The sequence below is a fragment of the Netta rufina genome (assembly GCF_964035555.1).
Source record: "Netta rufina genome assembly, chromosome: 1".
In the NCBI taxonomy this organism is placed as follows: Eukaryota; Metazoa; Chordata; class Aves; order Anseriformes; family Anatidae; genus Netta; species Netta rufina.
Genome location: NC_140123.1, coordinates 136,308,256 through 136,331,431, shown reverse-complemented (window position 1 = coordinate 136,331,431; position 23,176 = coordinate 136,308,256). Strand labels below are relative to the sequence as shown.

At 38.1% G+C, this 23,176-nt stretch overlaps 1 protein-coding gene across 1 annotated transcript in view; it reads left to right on the top strand.

Moving 5' to 3' along the window:
* The window catches only part of LRP6 (LDL receptor related protein 6), a 126,473-nt gene that overhangs the window by 40,160 nt on the left and 63,137 nt on the right, over positions 1-23,176 (top strand). The window contains exon 3 of the mRNA XM_084298317.1: positions 12,844-13,041. Within this exon, the coding sequence (XP_084154443.1) occupies positions 12,844-13,041 (198 nt within the window). The remainder of the gene's footprint in view (positions 1-12,843; positions 13,042-23,176) is intronic.

Sequence of the window (23,176 nt, the reverse complement as noted above, 5' to 3'; positions counted from 1 at the left end):
CAAAACTAAAAATCAGTTTGCAACAATGATAAATATCTATGTACAAGCAAAAGTGATTTTTCATATGTTGTGCTGGTTTAGATCCCATTGAATGTAAGAGAGTGCCTGTTTCCCTTCCCTTTTGATAGTGACTGATAGTGGTGTTGTCACCATCGTACTGTTCTGAACAATAACTTATGGTGTGTATGTGTCATGCTTAGTAAAATAAATTAACCATCACTGTGCTGAGTATCCACAGTATCCACAAAAATACTTAAAATACAAATGTAGCAGGCACTATTTTTTTTCTTCTTAAACAAGTTGTAACTCGATGACTTGGTGGGCTTTTTTTTTTCTTTTTTTTTTTTTTTCTTTTCCTTAGTTTTAAAAGCCTTAAAGTATGGGGTAGAGAAGGAGTGTGAGGGTAGGGTGGTGGGGTGGGGAGGAGGGTATTTCTTCTAAAACTTCCCTCCCCCTTCTCACAACCTGTTCAAACAGGGTTAGTGCCTGAGCTCCTTTTGTGCTCTTCGATTCTGTAAGCAGGATTCCCCCACTGGTTCAGGGTGCTTTCCCATACCCGTGCATGCTGGCTTTTGCCATGCTCAAGTGTAATGTTCTTAGCTCTTCATTTTTTGTATGCCTTCTTTCTGCAGACTTCAACAGTTTAAGTGTAGTGAGCGAAAATACAGCAATAAATGTTATGTCAGATCAAATCACATGTTAAAAGTTGCCATTTTGCATTCCTACATGGAGAACTGGAGTGCATTTTATAGCTGGATAAGGGACTCCCAGCTTTGTAATATTGTATAATTGTATGTTAGAAAGATTTGTGTATGTATGTAAGCAGTGAGTCTCTACAGAACTAGACTCCAAGTTTACAATATATTTAGATATAGAAAAGACATCTATTTGTTTTTGAGGTTTTTCCTTTGCTTGTTTTACATGTATTAGCATATAATTTACTTTATATGCGGCTAGTGTTGTTTACCGTGACATCTGGTTTTGTAAGTTAAATGCAAAGAATGACTTCATTGTTTTGTTAAAATGCTCCAAAATACTCATGAGTTTTCCTATAAAACCACTCAAATGAATAGCTTCTGCAGGAAAACTTTGAGTATGACAGATTTTGTTGTGCTTGCATGGTTTCTCTTGCTCAATACCCTCTAGTGTTGCATTCTTTGGATTGTGCAATTTTATTTATTTATTTTGATTCAGAGGATTGGAGGTAAACCCTAAGTAAAATATCATTTTTTTTAAAACAGAAGCCAATAGGATTTGCCTTGGTGGGCTGCTTCTGTACCACCATTATATTAGTGATTTCTTCACAACCGTACATTTTTTTCCTGCTGTCTTGGCACCAACACCTCTTTTTCACCTTTTTGGAGTGTTTCTGCATGGAAGAAGAGCAAGAGGGCCCTGCTTGTACTACCTTTGCCCCTTTGGACTGGTGCAGTGCAAGAAGATGCCCTGTGCTTCACAAAACTGAAGGAGGAGTTGTTCATTAATTGCATCCTGATGGGCTCTTCTGCACCAGTTATCCTACTGTCCACCTTCTGCACACAGCAGAGAGGTGGAAGAGTGGCAGCCCTGATGTGTCAGGTCATTGGCAAAAGCTTTCTTACAACTGCAATCAGATGGATCAGCTTTTTGGTGTGGTATTTATTGGACACGAAAGCAGTATTGTTTAAATGAGCAAATTATTGCTGAAATTTTATTTTCTGCTTATGTGAACATCAGAGTTTCATGCAAAGAAGACTGCTTTTCTTCTGATTTTGAAAGTCTATGTTTTTTATAAGATGTGCAACCTGTAGAGGCTGCTTCTGTATATCGTAGCTCCTCACATTGTTGCCAAACAAAAGTTGCTTTTCCATTCCCAAGGCATTTATCAGTATATTCTTGTATCATTTCTGTAGTGATGTCATCCTCTCCCAATCACCAACTTAGTTTCAAAACTCATGGTTTTATCTAGTTATATTGTTTAAAATGTGATACTAGTATTTATTTTTTCCTTCTCCCATTCTGTGTATCTTCTAAATACTGGGGTGAAAATAGGGAAGAGAACTTTCCAGAGGAGCAGGTGAAAGAGCTGCAAGAAGCTTGTAGAAAGAAATGATGATGACTTGGATTTAAAGCTGTTTTCATTTATATTTAGTACTTATGCATCTGGAACTCTGAAGTTAGAAATGGAATTTCTGTTGGATATAAAACCACTTTTTCCATAAAAATTGAATCTGATAATTTGCTACTGAACTGTTTAAACTAGGAACGAAAAAGTAGAAGCAGTCTTACTTTACTGCAAATTATAACCTAGAAAAAACTGTGAGAAGTCTCTGAAATCTCAGCTACTTTTTTTTTTTTTTTTCAATATAAAAATGAAGGGTTGTTTATTTCATCCAAGTGTAAAGCCTTTGGCCTGTATTCAGATCACATTTAGTGGGTCTTTTTAAATGCTCTGTGAAAACATTCATCCTTCTCAATAAAAGCCAAGCTCACCTAGCTTTATGTCTCCAGAATTAGGGCTTTAAGTAAATCTCCAATGTAATGTGGGCCACCTCATTATGCATTAATTACATTGATTTCTTTTGTTTCTATTCTTTTTATCCTTCATAGAATGATCTCCTTCCCCATTCTTTTTGTTTATTTTTTTTTTCATGAACATTATACAGCTTTTGATGGGTTAAAAATAAGGTATTTTTTGGTAATTTTGTAGTATGAAAAGACTAATTGCTGCATGTTGCTTTCTTGCAGGAGAGCAAGTGATTGAGTGGGTCTAGTGGATGATCAAAGTACAGAAGGAAAAAAATATATTCAAGGCAAATAAGACTATTTCAGAAAAGCTGAAATGAATGAATTATTTGCTTGCATATTGCTTACAGAAGGCATCAAGTTGGTTTCCATATCAACAAATTGATAAAACAAATCACAAGGGCAGGAACTGCACTGAAAATGTACTGAATTCCTAAATGTCATTATCAATTAACTTAAAAAAAATAAATAAATAAAAGAGGGCTAAGGAATGGTGGTTACATATAAGCCTGATTTCCATACCATGCAATACAATGGAAACTATGAAAAGAGAATTAGCAGCCTGCTAGAGACATGATATGAAGGATCTGAGCCAGCTTGGTTTGGTAGAACATTAAAGTTAGAATTAGAATTTCTTGAAGGTGCCAGGAATCAAGAACAGAAAAATGATCTAGTTGATAATTGTATGGACAGAAGGACTGAATAATAAGGGGATATTATATTGGGGATATTTTATTGATGAAAGACTTACTCGGACCGATCAGAAAAGTCACTGAGAAAAATTGGAAAAGGCTCTCATGATACTGAACATGCAGTTCCACAGTTTCAGTTGATGGATGACAGGGTATTTCCCTGATGGGTTTTAAATGAATTTAATCCCTCTCCTCTCCTCTTGTTCCTGGCTGTACCATCCTACCCTCTTGTATTTTAGCACAGGTTCTTGCTTGATGGCATGGTGGGCTGGTTCAGGGAACTGAATAGGTCCCAACTTAACCCAATAAAAAAAATTGAATAAAAACAATTACTGTATTGCACTGTGTCTGCACTAAGGATTGCTGGGATCATTATGCCAGCAAATTCTGCATAACGTGAATACAGTTTATGTAGCTTTGTAGTACCATGGGTGGAGTCTGTAGCTCATAATACCCCACAGTGATGTGTAGTGGGATGACTTTTTGCTGGAAAGAAACAGCACAAAATGGCAAATGAGATTTCTCCCTCTTGCCTTCATGCAGTAGGCGACACATTAGGGTTTATGACTGTGCTGTGGAGAAGTAGGTGTGTTCCTACTGCTTCAGTTTAAGATACAAGTACAGGGAAAATCCACTGCTCCATTTAAGCAATTTGAGACAAAACACGCTCTCTGCTTCCTGTATTCAGGATGTATGAAGAGATAAGAAGAAGAATTTCCCCCCCTATTTTTTTTTTCTTTAATTGAAAGATATGAAACAAGTTTGAGTATGACTTAACTGAGAAGATCCTTGTGTGTCAAAGCAGAAACTGAAAAACTTATTTTAGTAGCTGACTTGTATGTGTCTCGTTTCAGACCCAGGCTCACTGAAATTATTGAATTCTAACTTCTTATTTAAAAACTGGATATTTTATGGTGCAAATAATTGTATTTTTAATACAAGTCATTATAAAAGTACAAATTATTTTCTGTTTTGCAAAGGTCTTGTATTTTATCTTGAAAAGATGGTGAGCAATAATCCTACCAGTTTCTCACTTTTCTGCACCATTTGTAGTTTCAATGAGGCCAAATATACTTTCATACTTGCTTTCAGAATTTTGTTCAGTTCACAGGTCTGGGCATCTGTATTTTTTAATAGGATCTTGAACAGCTGTCTGAAACCAGTTGTTCTGTGTCCATGGGCTCTTCTTGGGCAATGCTCAGCAACTAGCACTTGGGACTGAGTGGAGCAGACCTCTGTGAGACTCCGCTGCTCAGAGAGCTACCCAGCTGCAGCACACTGCCCTGGCCCTGTTTCTTTCCTAGCCTCTCAAGAGACTGCAGCACAGTTGCTTTTTTTTGTTGTTTGTTTGTTTGTTTGTTTGTGTGTGTGTGTGTGTGTTTGTTGGAAGTCTGTCAAAAACTTCCAGCTGGTTTGCTTTCCTCTGCAAATTTCTTGATACATTTAAAGAACCAAGGTATGTTAGAAGGCAAAAGTATTGCTTTTGTTAATTTATTCATCTCCTGTTACATTAACTTATGTTTTAGTTTTTTGTTGGCTTACCTGCAGCAAAAAAGCTGGCTGAACTTTGTGGGGTCTGGTGTATGACATCTGGGACAATTCCTGCACAAAGGGCTGGCTGAGGCATTCCAGCCCACATCTGCATTTCACTGCCATCTTGCAGTCAGCTAGGGTCTAGTGGTGGTGCTAAATAGGTAACAGAGAGGAAGTTGTTTCTTTTGATATTAATTTGGCTTTAGCTGGGGCAATTGTTGTTTAATTTTTTATTATTATTTTTTAAAGTGCTGCTGAGTTCTGACAAGCTTTATTTCCTGCTTGCTCTGTAATAAACCAGAAAATGGCTTCTGTTTCATAGCTGTGGAAGGCATGTTTATAGACCTTTTGTGTCTGGAGATAGGAAAGGTTAATTTACAAGTTCAAGGAGCAAGAGACCTTTCCACCTGCTCAAACAATTGAAATTCTGCCTTTGTGAACATTCAGCAAAAACAGCTTCTCGTTTTTTAATGAACCTCTTTCTCTTTTTCCTTGGGATCTGTGCCTGAAACCATATGCATGTGATTCTGCAGTGTATCAGTGTATGTTTGACAGCTAAGTCAAATGTTACTTCCCATGGACTCTCAGAAATGTCTGGGTGAAACTGAAAAACAATCTTCCCTCTGTGCTGTTCTTGTCAGACTGCCCAGCATGTTCTTTAAGCTAGAATACCTGAAAACAGCCAGCATGTTGGCTGAGAGATACTTTCGCATATGAAGTCATTTTTTTTCTGTATGGGAAATTGGAATATCACATAACTTTGTGCTTCTACAATGATTTCTTATGAATGTCTTCTGGTATTTTATTTTTAGGACTTGTGAAAGCACTCTTCAAAATCTCATTCTAGTTCTATATTGTATTGTTGATAGTGAGTTAGAAGAAAAGCATCTGCTTTTGATTGCTTCATAGTAAGTTTTCTTCTTTCAAAAATGGTGGTATTTGCATTTATCCTTTATTTTAGAAATGAATTACAAGAAAAGGGAAGGTCTAATGATAATTTTCCTTCTCCTGCTTGATTAGGTCTGAGCAGGAATCTAAAGCCAGTTCTTAAGTGGAAGTCCTCATATTGCCATACTGATTACAGGTGGGTCTTTGCTAATAAGTATACTGCCTGTGGTACTAAGATAAATGTAGTCATTTTCATAGTACTGCTACCAGAGTAGCTTATTTCTCTTAAGGAACTGGTGTAGAATATACTGGGAAAAGTATTTGTATGCCTTGCAAAATACATGCTCCAGTATACTTTTTTTTTTTTTTCTAGTGTACAGTATACATCCACATATGGGATTTTTCACATTGATTTCTCCATTTGTTGTCTGAGTATATTAAGATTCCTGAGTGATAAGTTATGAAGGCTACAGTAGTTCATTACTGAGTTGTGTTTCCGCAAGGCGTTACTGCTTTGCTAGCAGCTGTGGCAGAATGAGATGTCTCTGTTTCCAGACATTGTGTTAAAGTGGCTGGACAGACTCCTCTCTGGTTTTGGTGGTCTGAGCACTAATAATTTGGGCTGTGAAATGGAGTAGCAGAGGCAGAAAGTGCTTGTGGAGGTGTGCCAGGCCTCCAGCCTTTACCAGCAAGCAGAGGATGGGGATGAAGGGGGGGGCAGGGAGTTAAAAAGCTGCAGCATGGTCTGATGGTGCTTGCCTGGCGAGCATTTTGAGTACATCTGACTTTCTTAGTCATTCATACATTGATGTTTTTGAGGAGAGTGAAATGTAAAACACTCTGTTTTCAGTGAAATAAATCTTGTTTTGTTTTTGTCCAGTGTATGTACCGATGCTCCAGAGAAGTGGTTTTGAGCCATCTCTGCCTGGCTGAAATGAGAAACTGCAGCTTTGGTAGGAGCCTGTGGGCTTCTAAAGCCAGTAAGTTTAAGGGAAGGAAATCCAATGTAGTAGGATGTTCATAGCTCGCTACTTCACACCCATTCCCCACATAGCTGCTCTTAGCGCATGCAAGAGTGTTGGTACAGAGGGAGCTGAAAACCTGCGTAGGGTTAGTTATCTAGCACAAAAATTGCCCTTGAATGTCCTGAGTGTTAATATGGGAAATGACTGTAGAGCATCTCAGAAAATAACATTCAATTAATGTCTATACTTATTCATAGAGACAAACTATTACAAAAGACTACAGTTCTCAGCTAGCTAAGAACATCTCTCTTGTGTTTATCTTGATCATATCCTGAAGGGGTATGTCTTCCTCTCTTTTATGAAGAATTATCTCTATAGTTAATTGGCTATGTGCATTTTTGTTTCTTTTGAAGGACTTGAAAGTATTTCCTGAATTTTATAATCACTTGAGAAACGTCATGCTAAAACCTTCCTGTGGTACTTATAATCCATCTGAAATTCCATTTTCTGTTTCATTTGACACTTCAGTGTCCTTCTAGATTGCAGTTTCCATGCCTCTGTGAGCCTTCCTCAAGAAGCTTCTGCTAAGGACACTTGAATGGTCTCTTGTTTAGGCTGTTTCTTCCTGAAGTCATGAAGGGCCACAGACATTTCACAGTTGAAGGGGTTGGTTGGAAGGAACCTCGAAAGATCGTCGGGTCCAACCTCCCTGTCAAAGCAGGTTCCTTAGAGCAGGCTGCCCAGGTAGGCGTCCAGATGGGCCTTAAATATCTCCAGAGAAGGAGACTCCACAACTTCCCTGGGCAGCCTGTTCCAGTGCTCCATCACCCTCACTGTGAAGAAGTTCTTTCGCGTGTTGGTGTGGAACTTCCCGTGCTCTGTCTTGCCGTCATTACTTCTTGTCCTGTCCCTGCAAACCACTGAAAAGAGGTTGGCCAAATCCCTCTGTTTCCCACACCTCAGGTATTTATACATATTGATGAGATCCCCTTTGTCTTCTTTTCTCTAGGCTGAACAGACCCAGGTCTCCCAGCCTTTCCTCATAAGGAAGATTTCTTCCTCTAAAGTCCAGAGCTGTTTTAGGTAGCCAAGCACATGTATATCAGACATGAGTACTTTGTGAAAATTATATATATTATTTAACTTAATTTTTCTTCATCAGATGGGTGCCAATCCTGCTAATGTGGAACCAGAGCAGACCGAGCACTGAGTTTTCCAAGGCCCATCGCAGAGCTGATGAGCTCCACAGGGGTTGCTGAGCTTCTGAAACCTTTCCCGGCTCTGAAGCTGGGAGGCTGCTTGTGTCCCCGTAGAGCTAGAGGCTCTCAGGGATCCAAACGAGCATAATTACAAAGTTGGAGCATTCACTGTGAAGGGCCTCACCAAATAATTGGCTGTCCCAGTTAAGCAGCTGTTCTTCCCACAGAATAATGCTTGGGAAGGTGAATGATTGCCTATCCTGTATGGTGTCCCAATTAACCGCCTTAAAATCAGCTAAGTGTCGTGTATGGTATCTCTGCTCAATGAGTGAAACAGCTGTGTGCATCTCGATGTGGGCCTGGGTTTTAATGATACTGCTGGCAGGGGCCTAGCGTCATGTGGGATAGCAGGGCTGAAATGATCTGCATCAGTGATAGGGAGCCTTGTAGATCAGAAGGTTGCAAAGCCGATGGGTGCTGGTGATGAATTTCTGTCTTGGTGTGAGTACCGTCGGAAATCACTGCCAAATTATAGCATTTAGTCTCAGTATTTGTACTCTGCAAGCTTTTTTCTATGTATGTGGAATATTCTACCCTCAGTGTGCCCAGACTTTAGGGTTTGTTTAAAAAAGCAAAACAAAACAAAAAAAAAACTTTATTATTTACTGTCTTTGTTCATCTTACAGAGTGAAACCAAGAAACGCTGGTTCCTTTCTTTTGCAATGGCAAAACCATGTAAATTGGGGCAAATCGCAACTAGCAAGTTAGAGTTGTACAGCATGTAGTGATTTCTGATGCCTTTTTAAGAGGAAGTTTTAGAACCTGTTTTACTTTACTTAGGTGAGATGCATAGAAAAATGTTTGTAGGGGTTAAACAATCAAATATTTTTATTCTTTATTATATTTATAGTTGGTATAATCCTGTAAGATAAATGTTTTTACAACTGGGTTAGCAGTAAACAATGCACTGGGTCACAGTCAAAATACTGGCTGATCACTAATGTCTAGAAACCTTCCTCTTTTCTACAAATATATTTCCAATACTTGATGTATCTTGATTCTTCAAGGGGGGTTGTATCATTTCCTGACACAGTACCTAATATTAAAATTACAATAGTACAAAAATAAAAATAGACTTTTTGATGTTTTTCTGTTACATTTTTGTAACAGCTTGCAGCCATTTCTGAAGTCTTGCTATTGAAGACTGATGTGCGTGGCTTTTAACAGGATGAAAAATATTATTTTTTTAATTAAAAAAATAAAAAAGTTTTTAAAATATAGTGGTTAATTATTTAAATAGGAAATATATATATATTATTTTTAATCTGCTGTGGTATATCTTTTTAGGTTAGATGTAAGAGAGATTTGGCTCTACTTGGGTTGATCTGATACTAAATAAAAGCTTTTCCTGCTAACTATTGTACTCTTAAGTAAGGAAGTCTGCCTTCTATGTTTGAAAATCCTTAGACATGGCGTATATTTATTCAGCTCTGCAGTTTTTACATTTTATTGCCTTGCTACACTATCGCTTCTCCATCCTAGTTTCAGACTCCCTGTGAAGACGAGTTTGACCAAAGGAGCTGGTACCTAAACTACAGGGGCAAGGCACTGGCTGGCATCCCCACTGGTGCCACTGGTGGGGGGTGACCTGCAGCAGGAGGCAGGAACGAGCAGCTGGACAAGTCCCCAAGCCCCCATGCCTGTCCTGACTGCGACTGACTGGAAGAACTATTAACCCGAGTGAAGCATGTGAAAGCATTTCTGTTTCTGGACCCAAGCAGGCTTGCCGACCTCAGTTGCAGCCTGTTTGTCTGTTGCCCTCAGGATCTCATGGTTTCAGGATTACCTGGCATGGAGACAAATTCCATGCCTGAACCACTTGGGAGTAAACATGCTATGTGTATATTTTTTATTTCTTACTCTTCTGGGCTACAGTTAAAAACCTTGATTCCCAGATTTAAATTTTCTAGCAAGGTCTAAGTAGGTGAGCAGACCAGCAAGTCAAACTGTAGTCTTTAGGTGCTGAGTGGCATAAGTTGGCCCAAGATAGTCTGTTTCAGTTAATATATTGCTATATCCTGTGGGCTTTGCTTTTTTGTTAGGTTGGTTTGTTTGTTTTTAATGGAAATAGTTCAATATATTTGAAGAGGAGGGGTGAGGAAGAATGACACTTTCCTTGTCTGTATGGCTGGTTTACCATCATTCAGTAAGTCTGTGCGTCATAACATCTTCTTTCTGCATACTCTTTTTATGGCTCACTTACCAACCATTATATAATCCAGCAAGAATCTGTAAGCCTTCCAGAAGGGAGCAACTGGTACTGCACAGATGTGAGCAGTTTGACATTACCTGGAAAAGGGATCCAAGATCTCTATGGAAAAATCTGTAGAGAGATCTCTGCAGTAATGGGAATTTGCAATCATGTCCATCTGTCTGTCTGCCTGCTGCCCCACACCCTGGCTGTTAGCCAGGTCTCCTTTGCCTCATAGTAATTGCAGGTAACCTAAAGCGTGTCTATAAGGAGGAGCATTTCTTCCAGTCGTTTTAAACAGTTCTTCCCATCCCCCCTGCTCAGGCATCCTTTGCCACTGACTCAGCTGTTGTGGGGCAGGGCTTAAGGACACTTCTGAATAAGAAACTGAAATCGGAGCTCAGTGAGCATTGTTGGCACTGGTGCTGGTTTAGGCAGCTACAGAAACCTTCAGCCTGTGTGCAAGTGTTTATAGAGCTGTGCACTGGAATGCATTCAGATTGATGACTGATTTTTAGCCCAAACCTGTTCCGTGAATCCAGTTTGCTCCATAGACACACAAGCATTGTACTGGAAGCAAAAGATGATCTGCAAGAAATTGCTTAAAAGCAGTTGTTACTAAAAGAAATGGCCATCAAGGTATAACCTCTATTACTTCTGCAACAAGGAAATGTCCAGTTTCCCAAAATGAAACATGGCCCGTGATGCCATCAGCTGGAGCATGACTGGTTCCAAAGATTTTTAATGGAGACATTAAAACCTGTGGGCTTTTAAGCAAGGTGGTGGAAAAGAAACAGATGATAATGGGGGGTGAGGGGAGAAAGAGGGGGAGCAACAACAACAAAAAAACCTCTTGCAGAAACAGAGTAGAGGTCATCAGAACTGATTGGAAGTGTTGCTGAATCTTAAAACAAATACTGTGTGCATGTGTGCTCCTCTAACAAATGAAATGGGGCTGGTTTTGTGAAGTCTGGGAAGGCTTTTCTTTGCGGCCAAACTTCCCCTACCTGTTTTTTGCTTGAGTAATTGTAGTGTGCATAAGAGGTGAGAAGGAGACATGGAAGAAGACAAGGCTGTACAGCAACTAATGAGCTCTCTGTTTCAGCCTGAAAAATCGATCTAGCAGGGTGGCCAGGACCTTGGAACCTATTAACCTTGATGAAGTATTTGGAAGTCTTGGACGTGACAGTTGGCGTAAAGAAGGGTCTTTTTAAAGAAGTTTAAAATAATTATTTCTTTTTCTCTCATCTTTTTCACACATGCTCTCTGGCAAAGTGCTGCCTGACTTTTTTAACTTTTCTTTTTTCAAGTATGTAGTTCTTTTTATTGCACAGCTTGACCAGGTGACTTGCTACTGTGCTACCTATCTGGAGATTATTTGTTTTTTCTTCTTACTGGCAGGAAAACAGTTTCTCTATAGCACTCATTCATGTCTACAGAATTTTCACATGTTCTCTTCAGATATTTGTGCTCTGTGTTTTAAGACGGGTAAGTTGCTCCATAAAGAATGACTCACTTGGGATTGAATAGGGCAATATTTGTGTTAATCAGCTGCATTTCTGTCCACAGATATAGCTGTGCATTAAAAAAAACATGCTGTAGACATGAATTAAGGGGAAAAATATGACATGGAATTTCCTGACTTTTTAAAATAAAAAAATAAATCTTTGCCAAGAATAACTTCATCTGCAACCGTTTCTTAAATGTGTTGCACATTTGTTTTTCTTTAAAGGATGGGTGGCCAGGCCTCTTCACATGTGGGCACCATATAGTGACATACATGTATTGTGATTGTGTGATGATCTGGGTTAGTTTAAAGGCCTCAGATCTTTCCAAGTCTAGATTGTTTTGACTGAGGCAGGTTAGGGAGCACAGATACAAGCAGGTATATTGGCAGATGTCATGGGGTTATGAGAAGCAATTTAGGACAGTAGGCTTTTCATCTGTCCCAGCTGCAACAACAAAAACAGAGCAAGCTTCACTGACATACCTTGTCTAATCTGTTTACATTACATATTATTTCTGTTTAGTTCTGCATTCTGTTAACAACCCAGAAAGGTAAATAAATCTTCTACCACCTGCAGAAAATGGACAAATATTCTTCCTTCTCACTAGCCTACAGCCATAATATAGTGATTTCCCTAGCTTCACCTCAGTCTTATATGCATCTAGATAAGTTCCCTCCCCCCATCACTTGCTAAGTAATGTTTAAACATGTGCCAGTACTTGCTAACACGTTTTAAAACTCGCTTCCCCAGTCTTAGAAGACTTTACAGTGTTTTATCCAATCAGTGGGTGAAAATTATGCTTCTAAACATGTTGATTTAGCTTTCTTTCTGTAAATTTCTCTTAGGGGGGAGAAAAAAAAAAAAAGGACATGAATTGGCCTTCAATCAAATCTAATTAACTGCTTACATGTATCAGCTATGTCACCTACAAATCATTCTTTGGCCCCTAATGCTCTGACCCATATTGCAGAGTCTATTTTATGACTGTAATATCCGTCTTTGTTGTTTAATGTTAAATTCTGAGATTATTGTCAAGTTCTGTTGGATATCCCCAACTTTTTCACTTGGAAGTATAACTTGACATAGTGCTATGCATTTGTCTTAAATTGCTTTTCTCCAGTTTTTAAAGTGACTTTGTTTTTGTTGTGTTTCCAGGACATGTGTACCATACCCAGTAGAACAGAGCTCTGGAAACACTGTCTGCGCAAAACAGAGAGAGCCTTTGCCTTACTCAAAGTTGTATCCAATGTTCCAATTGTAGATTTATACAATTGCTCTTTGTTCTTTTTTAAATAATTATAGGTTCATGTACTGGACAGACTGGGGAGAAGTGCCAAAGATAGAACGTGCTGGGATGGATGGTTCAAGCCGCTCCATTATAGTCAACACGGACATTTATTGGCCAAATGGATTGACGTTGGATTATGAGGAACAGAAACTTTATTGGGCAGATGCTAAACTGAATTTCATCCACAAATCAAATCTCGATGGAAGTCATCGGTAAGAGGTTTTTGTTTGATCTATGTAATTCAGTGCTTTTCTTAGAAGATGTTGCTTAAGCAATATCATAAGCTCTGTTGCAGGGAATTGGCATGTTAGCACTTGCAAAATTTTAAGCCAACTAGTGCTATCAGACACTCTCATCCTTCCCCATTCTCCCTCTTCCAGAACTGTGAAGTTGAATGTGTGCTTCTTTTGAGGTATCCTGTAACCCACTAAGTCTTTTCTCAGAACTAGTCCTATAAAGGAATCCCTGAATACTATTCTTAATAGTATAAGGCTATTAGCAGAAATTTCCATTTTTGATAAGTCTTCTGTTCCTTTCTTGCTGTGATATTTAGAAATGCAGAAAATAACCTGAAAAAGTGGATCCTTATAGATGATGATCTTTTAGTTTCATTAAGTCTTTCAGTTTTATTAATGATAGGAGTTGGGAAAGAAGTGGAAAAGTCTTTACAGTGAACCATGCTAGAATGGCTGTTTCTTCTCTAACAGTTTTATAATGATGATGTAATCCGTTCTGATCCAGTCATGGTTACTTCTTAATTAAGGGTATAATCGATACTTTGTATATATGCATTTATCCTTAATTTGGAGGATGACCCTCTTCATTGCCTGAGAGCTATGTTACGTACTGATTGCACCAAAATGAGTCACAGTCAGCTTGTGCTCAGGTATCACATGGGATATGATTTTTGAGGTTATCCTTTGAACACTCTTGTGTTGCTTCTGCTGGTTTATCTAGGCATGAAGTATCTTAAGTTCTTCATTCCAACATCTTAGTCCTTTCTTTTGCCATTAACCTGGCACAAGAATTTAGGTTCCCCAGAAAACGCTTTAATGACAAGATAGGTGTTTTGTGTTTACTTCTGAGTTGGAGCATAGGCAGCATGTATGAAGCATCCACTATGTTTGTGTATTTATTTTGAACTCCATGATTTTTTGTAGTGCTGGTTTGAAAGGTGGTGTCATTTTCTTCTTAATGTCTGCCTGTTAAGTGACCAAAAGTTTATGCAGTAGTTTTGTAATGGTGTTTATTTAGAGAGGGTAACAGGAATTGGATGAAGTTTTAAATTTGTGTGCTTGGGTACAAATGTTATAACTATCTTTGTGAATTCAAAACATGGAGACATGGGTATATAATTCCAAGGTAGTCCTTAATTTGTTATTTATTTCACAAGAAAACAAGCTTATTAGTACTAAAAGAGATTTCTTAGTGATACTTGCTTTAAGAAAGAAGACAGTCCTGTAAGCTTTCAAGTAATGAAGAGAAATGGATAGAAATTGTCATGTATAGTAATAACTTGAGTCTGTTTTATTCTTTTTTTAAATTGGTACTGGTTAACAGGGAAAAAGATTTTAAGGTGTTCCAGGTAAAAATGGTTTGGGGCTAAAAAACAAACAAACAAAAAACAACAAACAAACAAAACAAAACAAAACATTTCCTTTGATAAGAATGGAGAGTCATGAAACCAGATGTGTAACAGAATTTTAAAAAGACACATCTCGACTGAAATGATCACATGTGAGTCTCAGTGACAGCTTGCCACCTGAAAAGTTACAGCCCAAATGTGGCTTTCTTATATGAGTATGACATACTCACAGTTGATGCGAAAGGAGTGAAACAAACCAACAAAACTAAAACAACCCAAACAGTAACAATGAGAAGAAAACACAACTTCATGATGGCTACTGATATGGTCACACCTGAAGAACCCCCACTATGAATTTGTCCCACAAGATAATTAGGTGGCTTTTTTTATTCTTGAGTCACTCTTTTTGGGGTCTTCCATTTATGAGATGGAAAGGGCCATCTTTTTACAACAACATGCTGCTGCATTCTGGCTGATGCCCTGTTAGACAGTGTGTGTGTATCAGGCTCTGCAACAAATTGTACTGCTTTAAATAACATGATGCAAGATGCAGAGATGACTTTTGAAATGGTAACTGTGTGTAAAGATTCCACTGATCAAAATTGACACCACCACTATCCAAAGCTGTATGTTTTTCCCACAAAGCACAAACCTAGACCTAGTGTCTCCTGTCTTTCTGGCTCCACAGAAATTTCCTGCAGTCACTGCTGCATTTTCAGTGTTCTGCTTCAGATTCCTTTGCAGTTTTTCCCTTCATGATGATCTGTTCTACAGCAGTGTAAATACTCTTGGTTTCAGTATTTTGTTTCTATTTTAATAGTGTTCAACCCCATCCCCTCTCTCTCCCCCCCAACCTTTCCCTGCCTTTGGCTAACCTTGAAGTGATTCATACTAAAAATGAGGCCATTAAGGTGCAGATCTTTCTTGGTGCAAGGGGCTGCCCAACCTTGTCTGTCTGCAGGGAGTTGTATCTAACGGTTGTGTCTCATGACACGGAAAGCAAAATCTCCTGGATCATTTACCACATTCCAGAGTAAATTCTCTGGAATTGGTGAAACCTGCAATAAGGACCTGCATAGATGAGTAACTTAAATTTTAGATATCCTAATTATTTTTATGCGTTAAAACCAAAATAATTAGTTTACTGATAAATTTCAGTATCAGTTAAAAACATTTAAATATTAATGTTTCATGGAACTGTGCTAATATGTTACCATTTGAAGGGGAGGAAGGGGAAACAGTCTTTAGAGAGGGAAGTGCATATGACTTCCCTTAAGCAGTCAGAAGCACACAGTGCTTGGAACAGCACCTGTTTTTCCCTAGGCATGTGTGAAAGTTCTGAAGATTCAGAAAATAGTCAACATCTGTATCCAAGCATTTTTATTATTTTTTTATTCTTTGCAATTACATCATAGGGGAAAAAGGAAAGACTTGCAGAAGTTAAGCTGTTCTACAATGGTCTTTATGTGTTTTCTTTTTTTTCTCTGCTTGACCTCTTAGCCTCTGTTTATCTTAGGGAAAAAATGTGGCTGTTTCAAGTGATTTAATTTTGTTAAATATTGTCTTTTGGGTAATCAACAGAATTCACCTTTCTCGATATAGTATTTTACAACAACTAATTATGTATTTTATCTCTTAACTCATTACTTAGTCATCTTTGTCAATAACTGATTAAAAACAAAATATACTATTGCAAACATACAAAAAATCCTTGAGATCTCTGAGATCTCCCCTCTAAGTTTTACGGGGGGGTAGAGGGGTGGGAGAGAACCCTTTCAGTCTATTCTCCTGTTCATCCCCACTCCCAAAAAGGAAAAACTAAGCAGTTTTTTTTCTGTGAATGGTGGAACTTGCTCAATGCAGCCATGGCTCCTTGTATACCTTCACCCAAAATTATCTCTTGTTTCCCATCACTGTCTGCTGTGCACTCCTGAGAAGTCTGGCAGCTGGACAAATTGCTCTTGGACACTTTATTTCAGCTCTTCTCTGGTCAGGTGGATCAAATACAGTGATTTAGGGTCCCTTGTACCTATACAGCCATAAAAGTGTTAAGGAAGCCTTTTCTTGTGATTCCCTACGTTCCTGAATGTTTGACCAAGAGATACAAAATGTATTGGGTATGGACATGGAGGAGATGGATGTTTAACAGACACACCCAGAATGGTTGTATAGTCTTGCTTTCACATGAAAGGATGACATAATGGGATTAGACCAGTTTTTCTATTCCACCACCACCACCTTTAAAATCCCTTTTTAAGTGGGCTACCTTTTAAAGTCATTTTCCTTAAGAATGGAGAATGACAAGAACATCATCACTTGCTGTGTAATTTAATTTGAAACAGACTTTTTGGCTTCCTTATAATCTGCTGGTTTTAGTGATTTGATCTTGATAGACCATTATTCTAACTGCTCTTTTTATATTTATAAAATATTTATTTATTTATTTATTTATTTATTTATTTGTTCTTGTCGATAGCTGAATTACTCCTGATTAAAACAGATGTGATTGTTGTAAATGATCATAAAGTAAATGTTCTGGATTTGACTAGGTTTGTTAACTTATAGCAGAAAACAGATGAGTGAAGTATTTCAAGTGTCTCAAGGTTTTGTTTGTTTGTTTTTGTTTTTTTCAGTGATTCACAGTGTGAGGAGGGAGTCTATAGTATATAGGTGTGATTGTAAAAGCTACATATAGTTTGGTATGACATGAGTTGTAATTGCTATGGTGGAAGTGAGAAATTTAGCAGTAACTAACATCTTTATATCAAAAAGGAATTTCAAACAGTTCAAAGAAAACTGCATTTGTGGTTTGGATGATGAGAGAAAATACAATGTAAATAGCAAAAGATTTTAATTAGTGTCACACAGATGAATTTTGAAGTATTGAGGTTCAGACTGTTCTAATATTTCGAATGAGTAAAAGGGAAACATTCTTGACATATTTCTATAAGTGTAAGAAATGATAACATTTTTTGTCTCTTCATTCCTGTAAACTGATTATCACATCTCTTTACCTGGCAGTACACAAGAACTAAAATTTGAAGATTTATTGTCAGAGAAGGCCATTCATATGCATGAATGCTTGGCTTCTTGTGCAGCGGTCTGGATAATGGAAGAGTAAAGTAGGCAGGTGGGAAGAACATGTAGGGGGACAAACACAGAAGGCCTAGATTTTTGTCATCTCTTCAGGCAGGACCTAGATAAAGCCCTTTAGAGCCCGTGAGCCTCTGCATCAAAATTAGGAAGCACTGTGACAGTGCTGGCAGTAGCACTCAGTAAATATGTGTCAGGATTGTAAATTCATGAGGAAATCTGTACAGTAAATTTTATGGTGATCATCTGTAGTTACCTGCCAGCCCTGGGACTTGCTAGCCCTGGCTACTTCAGTGATGGGCTCATTAGAATAAAGAGGAAGAGCACAGAAGCTGATGACTAATGCCCTTGGTTTGCCAGGGAGAGAAAGGAACAAGCAGTTTTTCATGTCAGAATGCAATAATTAAAAAATTAAATTGGTGCACAGAAGAGATTTTTTTTTTTTTCCAGCTCTTGCCCTGCTCTTATCAGAGTGAACAGTTGCTTTTTGTGGGACTAATTAAACAAAACTGAATTGCAGACAGCTCTCCTGTGAGTAGAGTACCCGAGATAGGTTGGCCTGCTAAGGCAGCTCTTGAATTAATTTTCTCTTCCTTTACCCTGCAGCAGCAGTTCTAATTAATAAGTTAACACGTTACTGGCTGAAGGGAAATGCACTTACAAGGTCCCCCAGGAAGTGTTTGTGCTAATGAGATGGGTTTTGAGGCCACTGTAAGAAAACATACTTTCAGCAACTGTCAAAAAGCTGGGGAGCTCTTGCAAGGAGGTGAATGTCTTAAGTTTGCACTCAAGCATTGATTTATTTTTTTTGTATTTTCTTTTTTCAAGCATCAGATCAGGTCTGTCTGCCAGATCATTAGTTGCAGATATGATGAAAAGCTAAAAATATTGTATCCCTGCATTTAGAAGGGTTTATTTTTAATCGTTTGTGTATAATGTGTACAGTATAGAACGTTATGTGCAAGGTATAAAATACTGTATCATTGTGTATATTTCCATGAGAAAAAGCTATTTAATAACTTCAATCATTGAGGAGGAACCAGTCTGCAGTGAAAAGTCTGTCTGTTTTAATACCTCATCAACACATTACAGGACAGTGCAGAAGACAAACAATGACCTAATTAAAGCTGCTAGAGAAGCCTTGCCAAAGCAGAATTAATTAAATTATTTGGACACAGCACTAGAGTGACTCTCGTGATTCTTCCCCAAGGCACTTCTGAAATAAAATGTTGGGAAGGTAGAGCGTCGATACATCTGTAATTGACTGTGTAGGATAGATATGCATAGGCTGTGTCTGGCTAGAGTCACTAGTTCACAGGTCTCTGCATATTTGTAGACATTTAATAAAAGTACAGGGTGATGAGCCCAGGCAGAGCAACGCCACACCTCATCAGAGCTGTTTCTGAGGCCTGAGATGATATATGCAGAGTTACTTCAGGATCACAGCTGGGCTGAAAGCAAATGAAGAGCAGCTGCAGATTATGCAGTACATACACCACGTGCAGCCAGTGGATCTACCTGTGCACCTCCTTGCAAACTCCATCACCTTGTCCCACAGCTTTCCAGTCTCCTCCCCTATTTCCCAGAGGCTTTTCGTCTATGCTGCATGTCATGACGATGTTTGACTGAAAAATGACCCACGGCATGACTTCATTAGTCAACCACAGCTTTACTTCTGATTGACTTCTTCAAACTTTAATGAAAGTTGGGGTTTGAAGTGTCGTTGCTAGACCTGTTACTTGTTAATGTGTAGTTTCTGTAAGTACATGGCAATCACAGCTTAAAGAAGTAGCAAAAGGAAAAATATTTTGTTTTTGAAAGACCCTGGTATATGCCACAAGTAGTGTTTCCTGTTTACGTCTCAGGTAATTAGAACCAGGCTTGTATTCTGATAGGAATATTTGAGCAAGCATTCATGGTCAAATTCCAGCTTAGTTTTCTGAGTTTGTTTTACAGATGTTTTTGTTTGTTTGGCAGAAGAGGAAACCTCTGAAGCTTCTGAGAGAATCAGAGCTCCCTGCCCTACCTTGTGGCAGCTGTGGTAGAGTGTGGTGTCATACAGCTGGCTGTCTTTCCACCCTGCCTCACCTGGTGGTGTGCAGGATTCATCCTGCAAGTGCTTTGGCCACTTGCTAGTATTTCCAGTTGTCAGTGATAGCTTTGTAATTCTTGGAATTTCCTGAATGCTCTGCTGTTACGTAATATCTAAATGGAGAGAAACATTTTCCATAGAACATTATAATTTAGGTCATGCAAACCTGTCTGTTGTATGCTTTCTTTAACATGTAATGAACACTAAAAGTAAGGTTCAGAAGACATTTTGTTGTTGTCCACAAAGGAAAATATGATGGAAATTCCAAAGTAAATTTCTGTTCTGTTTTTTGTTTGTTTGTTTGTTTTGGTTGGTTTTGTTTCTTGTTTTCTTATACCAAGAAAGCCTGATAAGAATGTAGCCCACAGATATTTTTTAACTAAAAATGTATCTGGTATAGTGTAGGAAGGAAGATATATGAACATTCAGTAAATGCAGATATGAGCATCCCTTAAAGAGTTTTTCAACAACATGTAGATTAATCAGGAAGCTTTTACCTCTGGATGGTATGAATTTCCATCTTTTAATATTGTATTGTCATTGGATCCCAGTATGGTAACTTTTATGGGATAGAAGTTGTGATATAAATTTTTTCCTTATTTTCAGAAATTTAGTGTTCAACGCATATGTAGGTGCCAACCAGGATGTATGCTGCCTGGGTAAAACTAGTATAAGAAAATGCAGCAGAAAAAGGTAGTGTTGTCCACTTTTGAATGAATACTACAAACAGCTCCTGCTCATTTTAGTACCACTAGAGCCTCATATGATGAACTACAAATGCAAACTTAAATGTTCACTCCATTTTATGCTCCTGTCCCAGTTCCTCACTGCTTAAAACTCTAATCTTCAGTCAGTAATTATAGGGATTGCATAGTATATCTTATTAATGTATTTCTTCAATTTTGCAGACGTTAATAATCTGTTCCAAATCTTTCAGCAAGCAAGATGGAAGTATACCTCCATTAATAGTAATTGATCCTTCTTTATTTCCCCCAGATCAATGATTCTATGATAGCCTAAAAAGCAGGTGCTGACTCACATTAGTTCTTTGGGTTATTGGTTATTGAAACAGAGATGTTCAGGTAGCAAGTGCAGTGGTAAAAATATATGCATACACAAACATATGTAAATATGTGTGTGAATATATATATATATATATGTATATGAGACACTTGTATGGAAAATGAAAGTGAATATATACATATTTATATTTTTAAGTGAATATGTATTTTTGTATTTATATTTATATATTCACTTACATTTTCCATGTAAGTGTCTCGCTGTACCTTACTGTTGAAGAATTGGTTTAGCTTTATGAAATTAAGGCATCTTGGATTGGCTGAATGTGCAAACAGGCATCAATCATTTCTGTGCTTTCTGAGCACACCTTTTGGCATGGTGGTTGATCCTCCCTGGCTTAGGCTGTGGATGTGCATCCAATTACAGAACTTGACCCACTGGTGGAAAGGGTTGCAGCCACAAGCCTGTCGGCAATGTCTCAGCATCATCTCTTGTCCAGTTGCTGTATCCTCAGGCTGCATAACTGAATTGCTCACGTGTGCAGAGTCTCACTGGCTGGTTGATTTAATCGTTTTGTTTAATCGTATGTCTTTACTAACCCTGCTCATTTTGTGTGAGAAAGGTTAAGAGGTATAAGAGAGCTATAATACAGGTCTGTCCTGAATATTTACTCTTCAGAGTTGCAAATATAGCAGTAAGATGAACTACTTTATTTTTTTCCCAGTCCTCACAGTTGTATTTGAAATTGGATTGCAAAGAGTGATACAACAACATATTTTTTTCACTGCCTGATAGCTTAGGAGATGGAAATAGATATGGGATCCTCCAGAGGGATGCTGGAGAAATGGGTTCATAGATGTGAAAATTCTTGCTCTCTGCCACTGAGTACAGGCAGCCTCAGAGGTGAACGGAAGGAATGCAGGTAAAGACTGTGTGTGACTTCCGTGCGTACCTGTATCTATTAATAAAAACACATGGAGTGAGATGTTAGTAATCATTGATTTTTGTATACAGCATTAGACAGAGGGCTCTGGTTATCTTAGTCTTGACTTGCATTGTGCAGATTTTGGAATTCGTCTCAGGTATGGCTTTTTTTCTTCTTCTCTTTCAGTTGGTAACAGCTCCATTGTATTTTGGATTGTATCAATAACTATTCTGGAATGAAATGTTATTTTAGCTAGCTGTTATTTCAGCATAATATTTATCTTGACTGTTATATATATACACATATTTGTTCAGTTGCATTAGACCCAACACAGAGACGAGTTTCATTACTGATGAGCTGTGATGTTAATGATGCAGTGAAGTACAAGCCAGGATGCAGTTATTCTGAACAAGTTTTGAAATTAGATAGCTGTAGTGTCACCAGAATAGAAAGAATAATGTAGTTGATGAAAAGTGTGTATCTGTTTTTATGGAGAGATAAAGGAGCTACAATTACATTTGCTATTATAGCTGCAGCATAAATTATTTTCTGTTTAAAATCATAGGGTGAAAAGTTAGAATTCTTAGATTTCATAGCTATAATCCAGTTTTGGATTTTAATTCTTCTAGTAGTTGCCAAAAAAAGGTGGGGGGGCAGGGGGGGGGGAGGAGGGGGAAGGGAGCAGACCAAGGAAATCCAGATTGCCGTGAAGGGTGGAAATTTGAACTTAATCTTTGTCATTTAAATTTGTCATTTGTTAATTTTTATTTCAAGTGAGTTTATTCTTTGTCTGAAAAGGATATTATCTTGAAGCAGAAGCTTTTGTCATTGTTAGTACAACTCTAGGTAGATTTTCTGAAATTTCTTGTGTTTATTCTGCTTGAGAGTTCAGTAGCCCCTTTTGTAATGTCTGTTTTAACTTGTTTAGTCTTTTTCATTATCTTCACAAAGTATTTCATGGGTCTCTGGCAGAATTAGAATGGAACAAAAGTGAATGTATTTAAATTGCTTCTGCATTTTCTTCAAGCAGTAGAAAATTCTTTAGTATAATAAGTTTTTATTGTAATTGCAACTCTGATTGCCATGATGATACTATAAATAGTTGTATTTAGGAAAATGTGATCTACAGCACAGGTAGAATTTAATTTCTGTGGAAATTTCTTGTTTTATCTCTTTTCTCTTTGTAACTTCCTTCTGTGCTTTCTCCTTCTGCACTTCCTTCACAGCCAACTAAACAGAAGAGAGATTGTGAGATTTTAAATGTCAATCACCATCAAGGTTTTTAAGGCAAATTTGTGTAATTGTATGCTTGGCACAGGGAAGATTATTAAAGTTACTGCGTACTTAGCTCCATCTAATATGTAGCCAATTTGCATCCTGTTGAAGCCCTAGAGATGTCTCCTGAACTCATAACGCTGCTACTTCTCCTTATCTCTCACTTTTCTCCTCATCTCTGGTGTCTCTTTTAACGAGGCTAATGGGATGAGTGCAGCAGTTTGAAGGAACTAAAGAGCTTAGTGAACAGGATGTAATGCTTTTTGCTGTTGTATCACTCATTCAAATCAAACCTGAGATGAATGTACAGGCTGAAGGAAGCTGCCACTGACAAGCTGTCAGGTCGTGTTGGTCCAA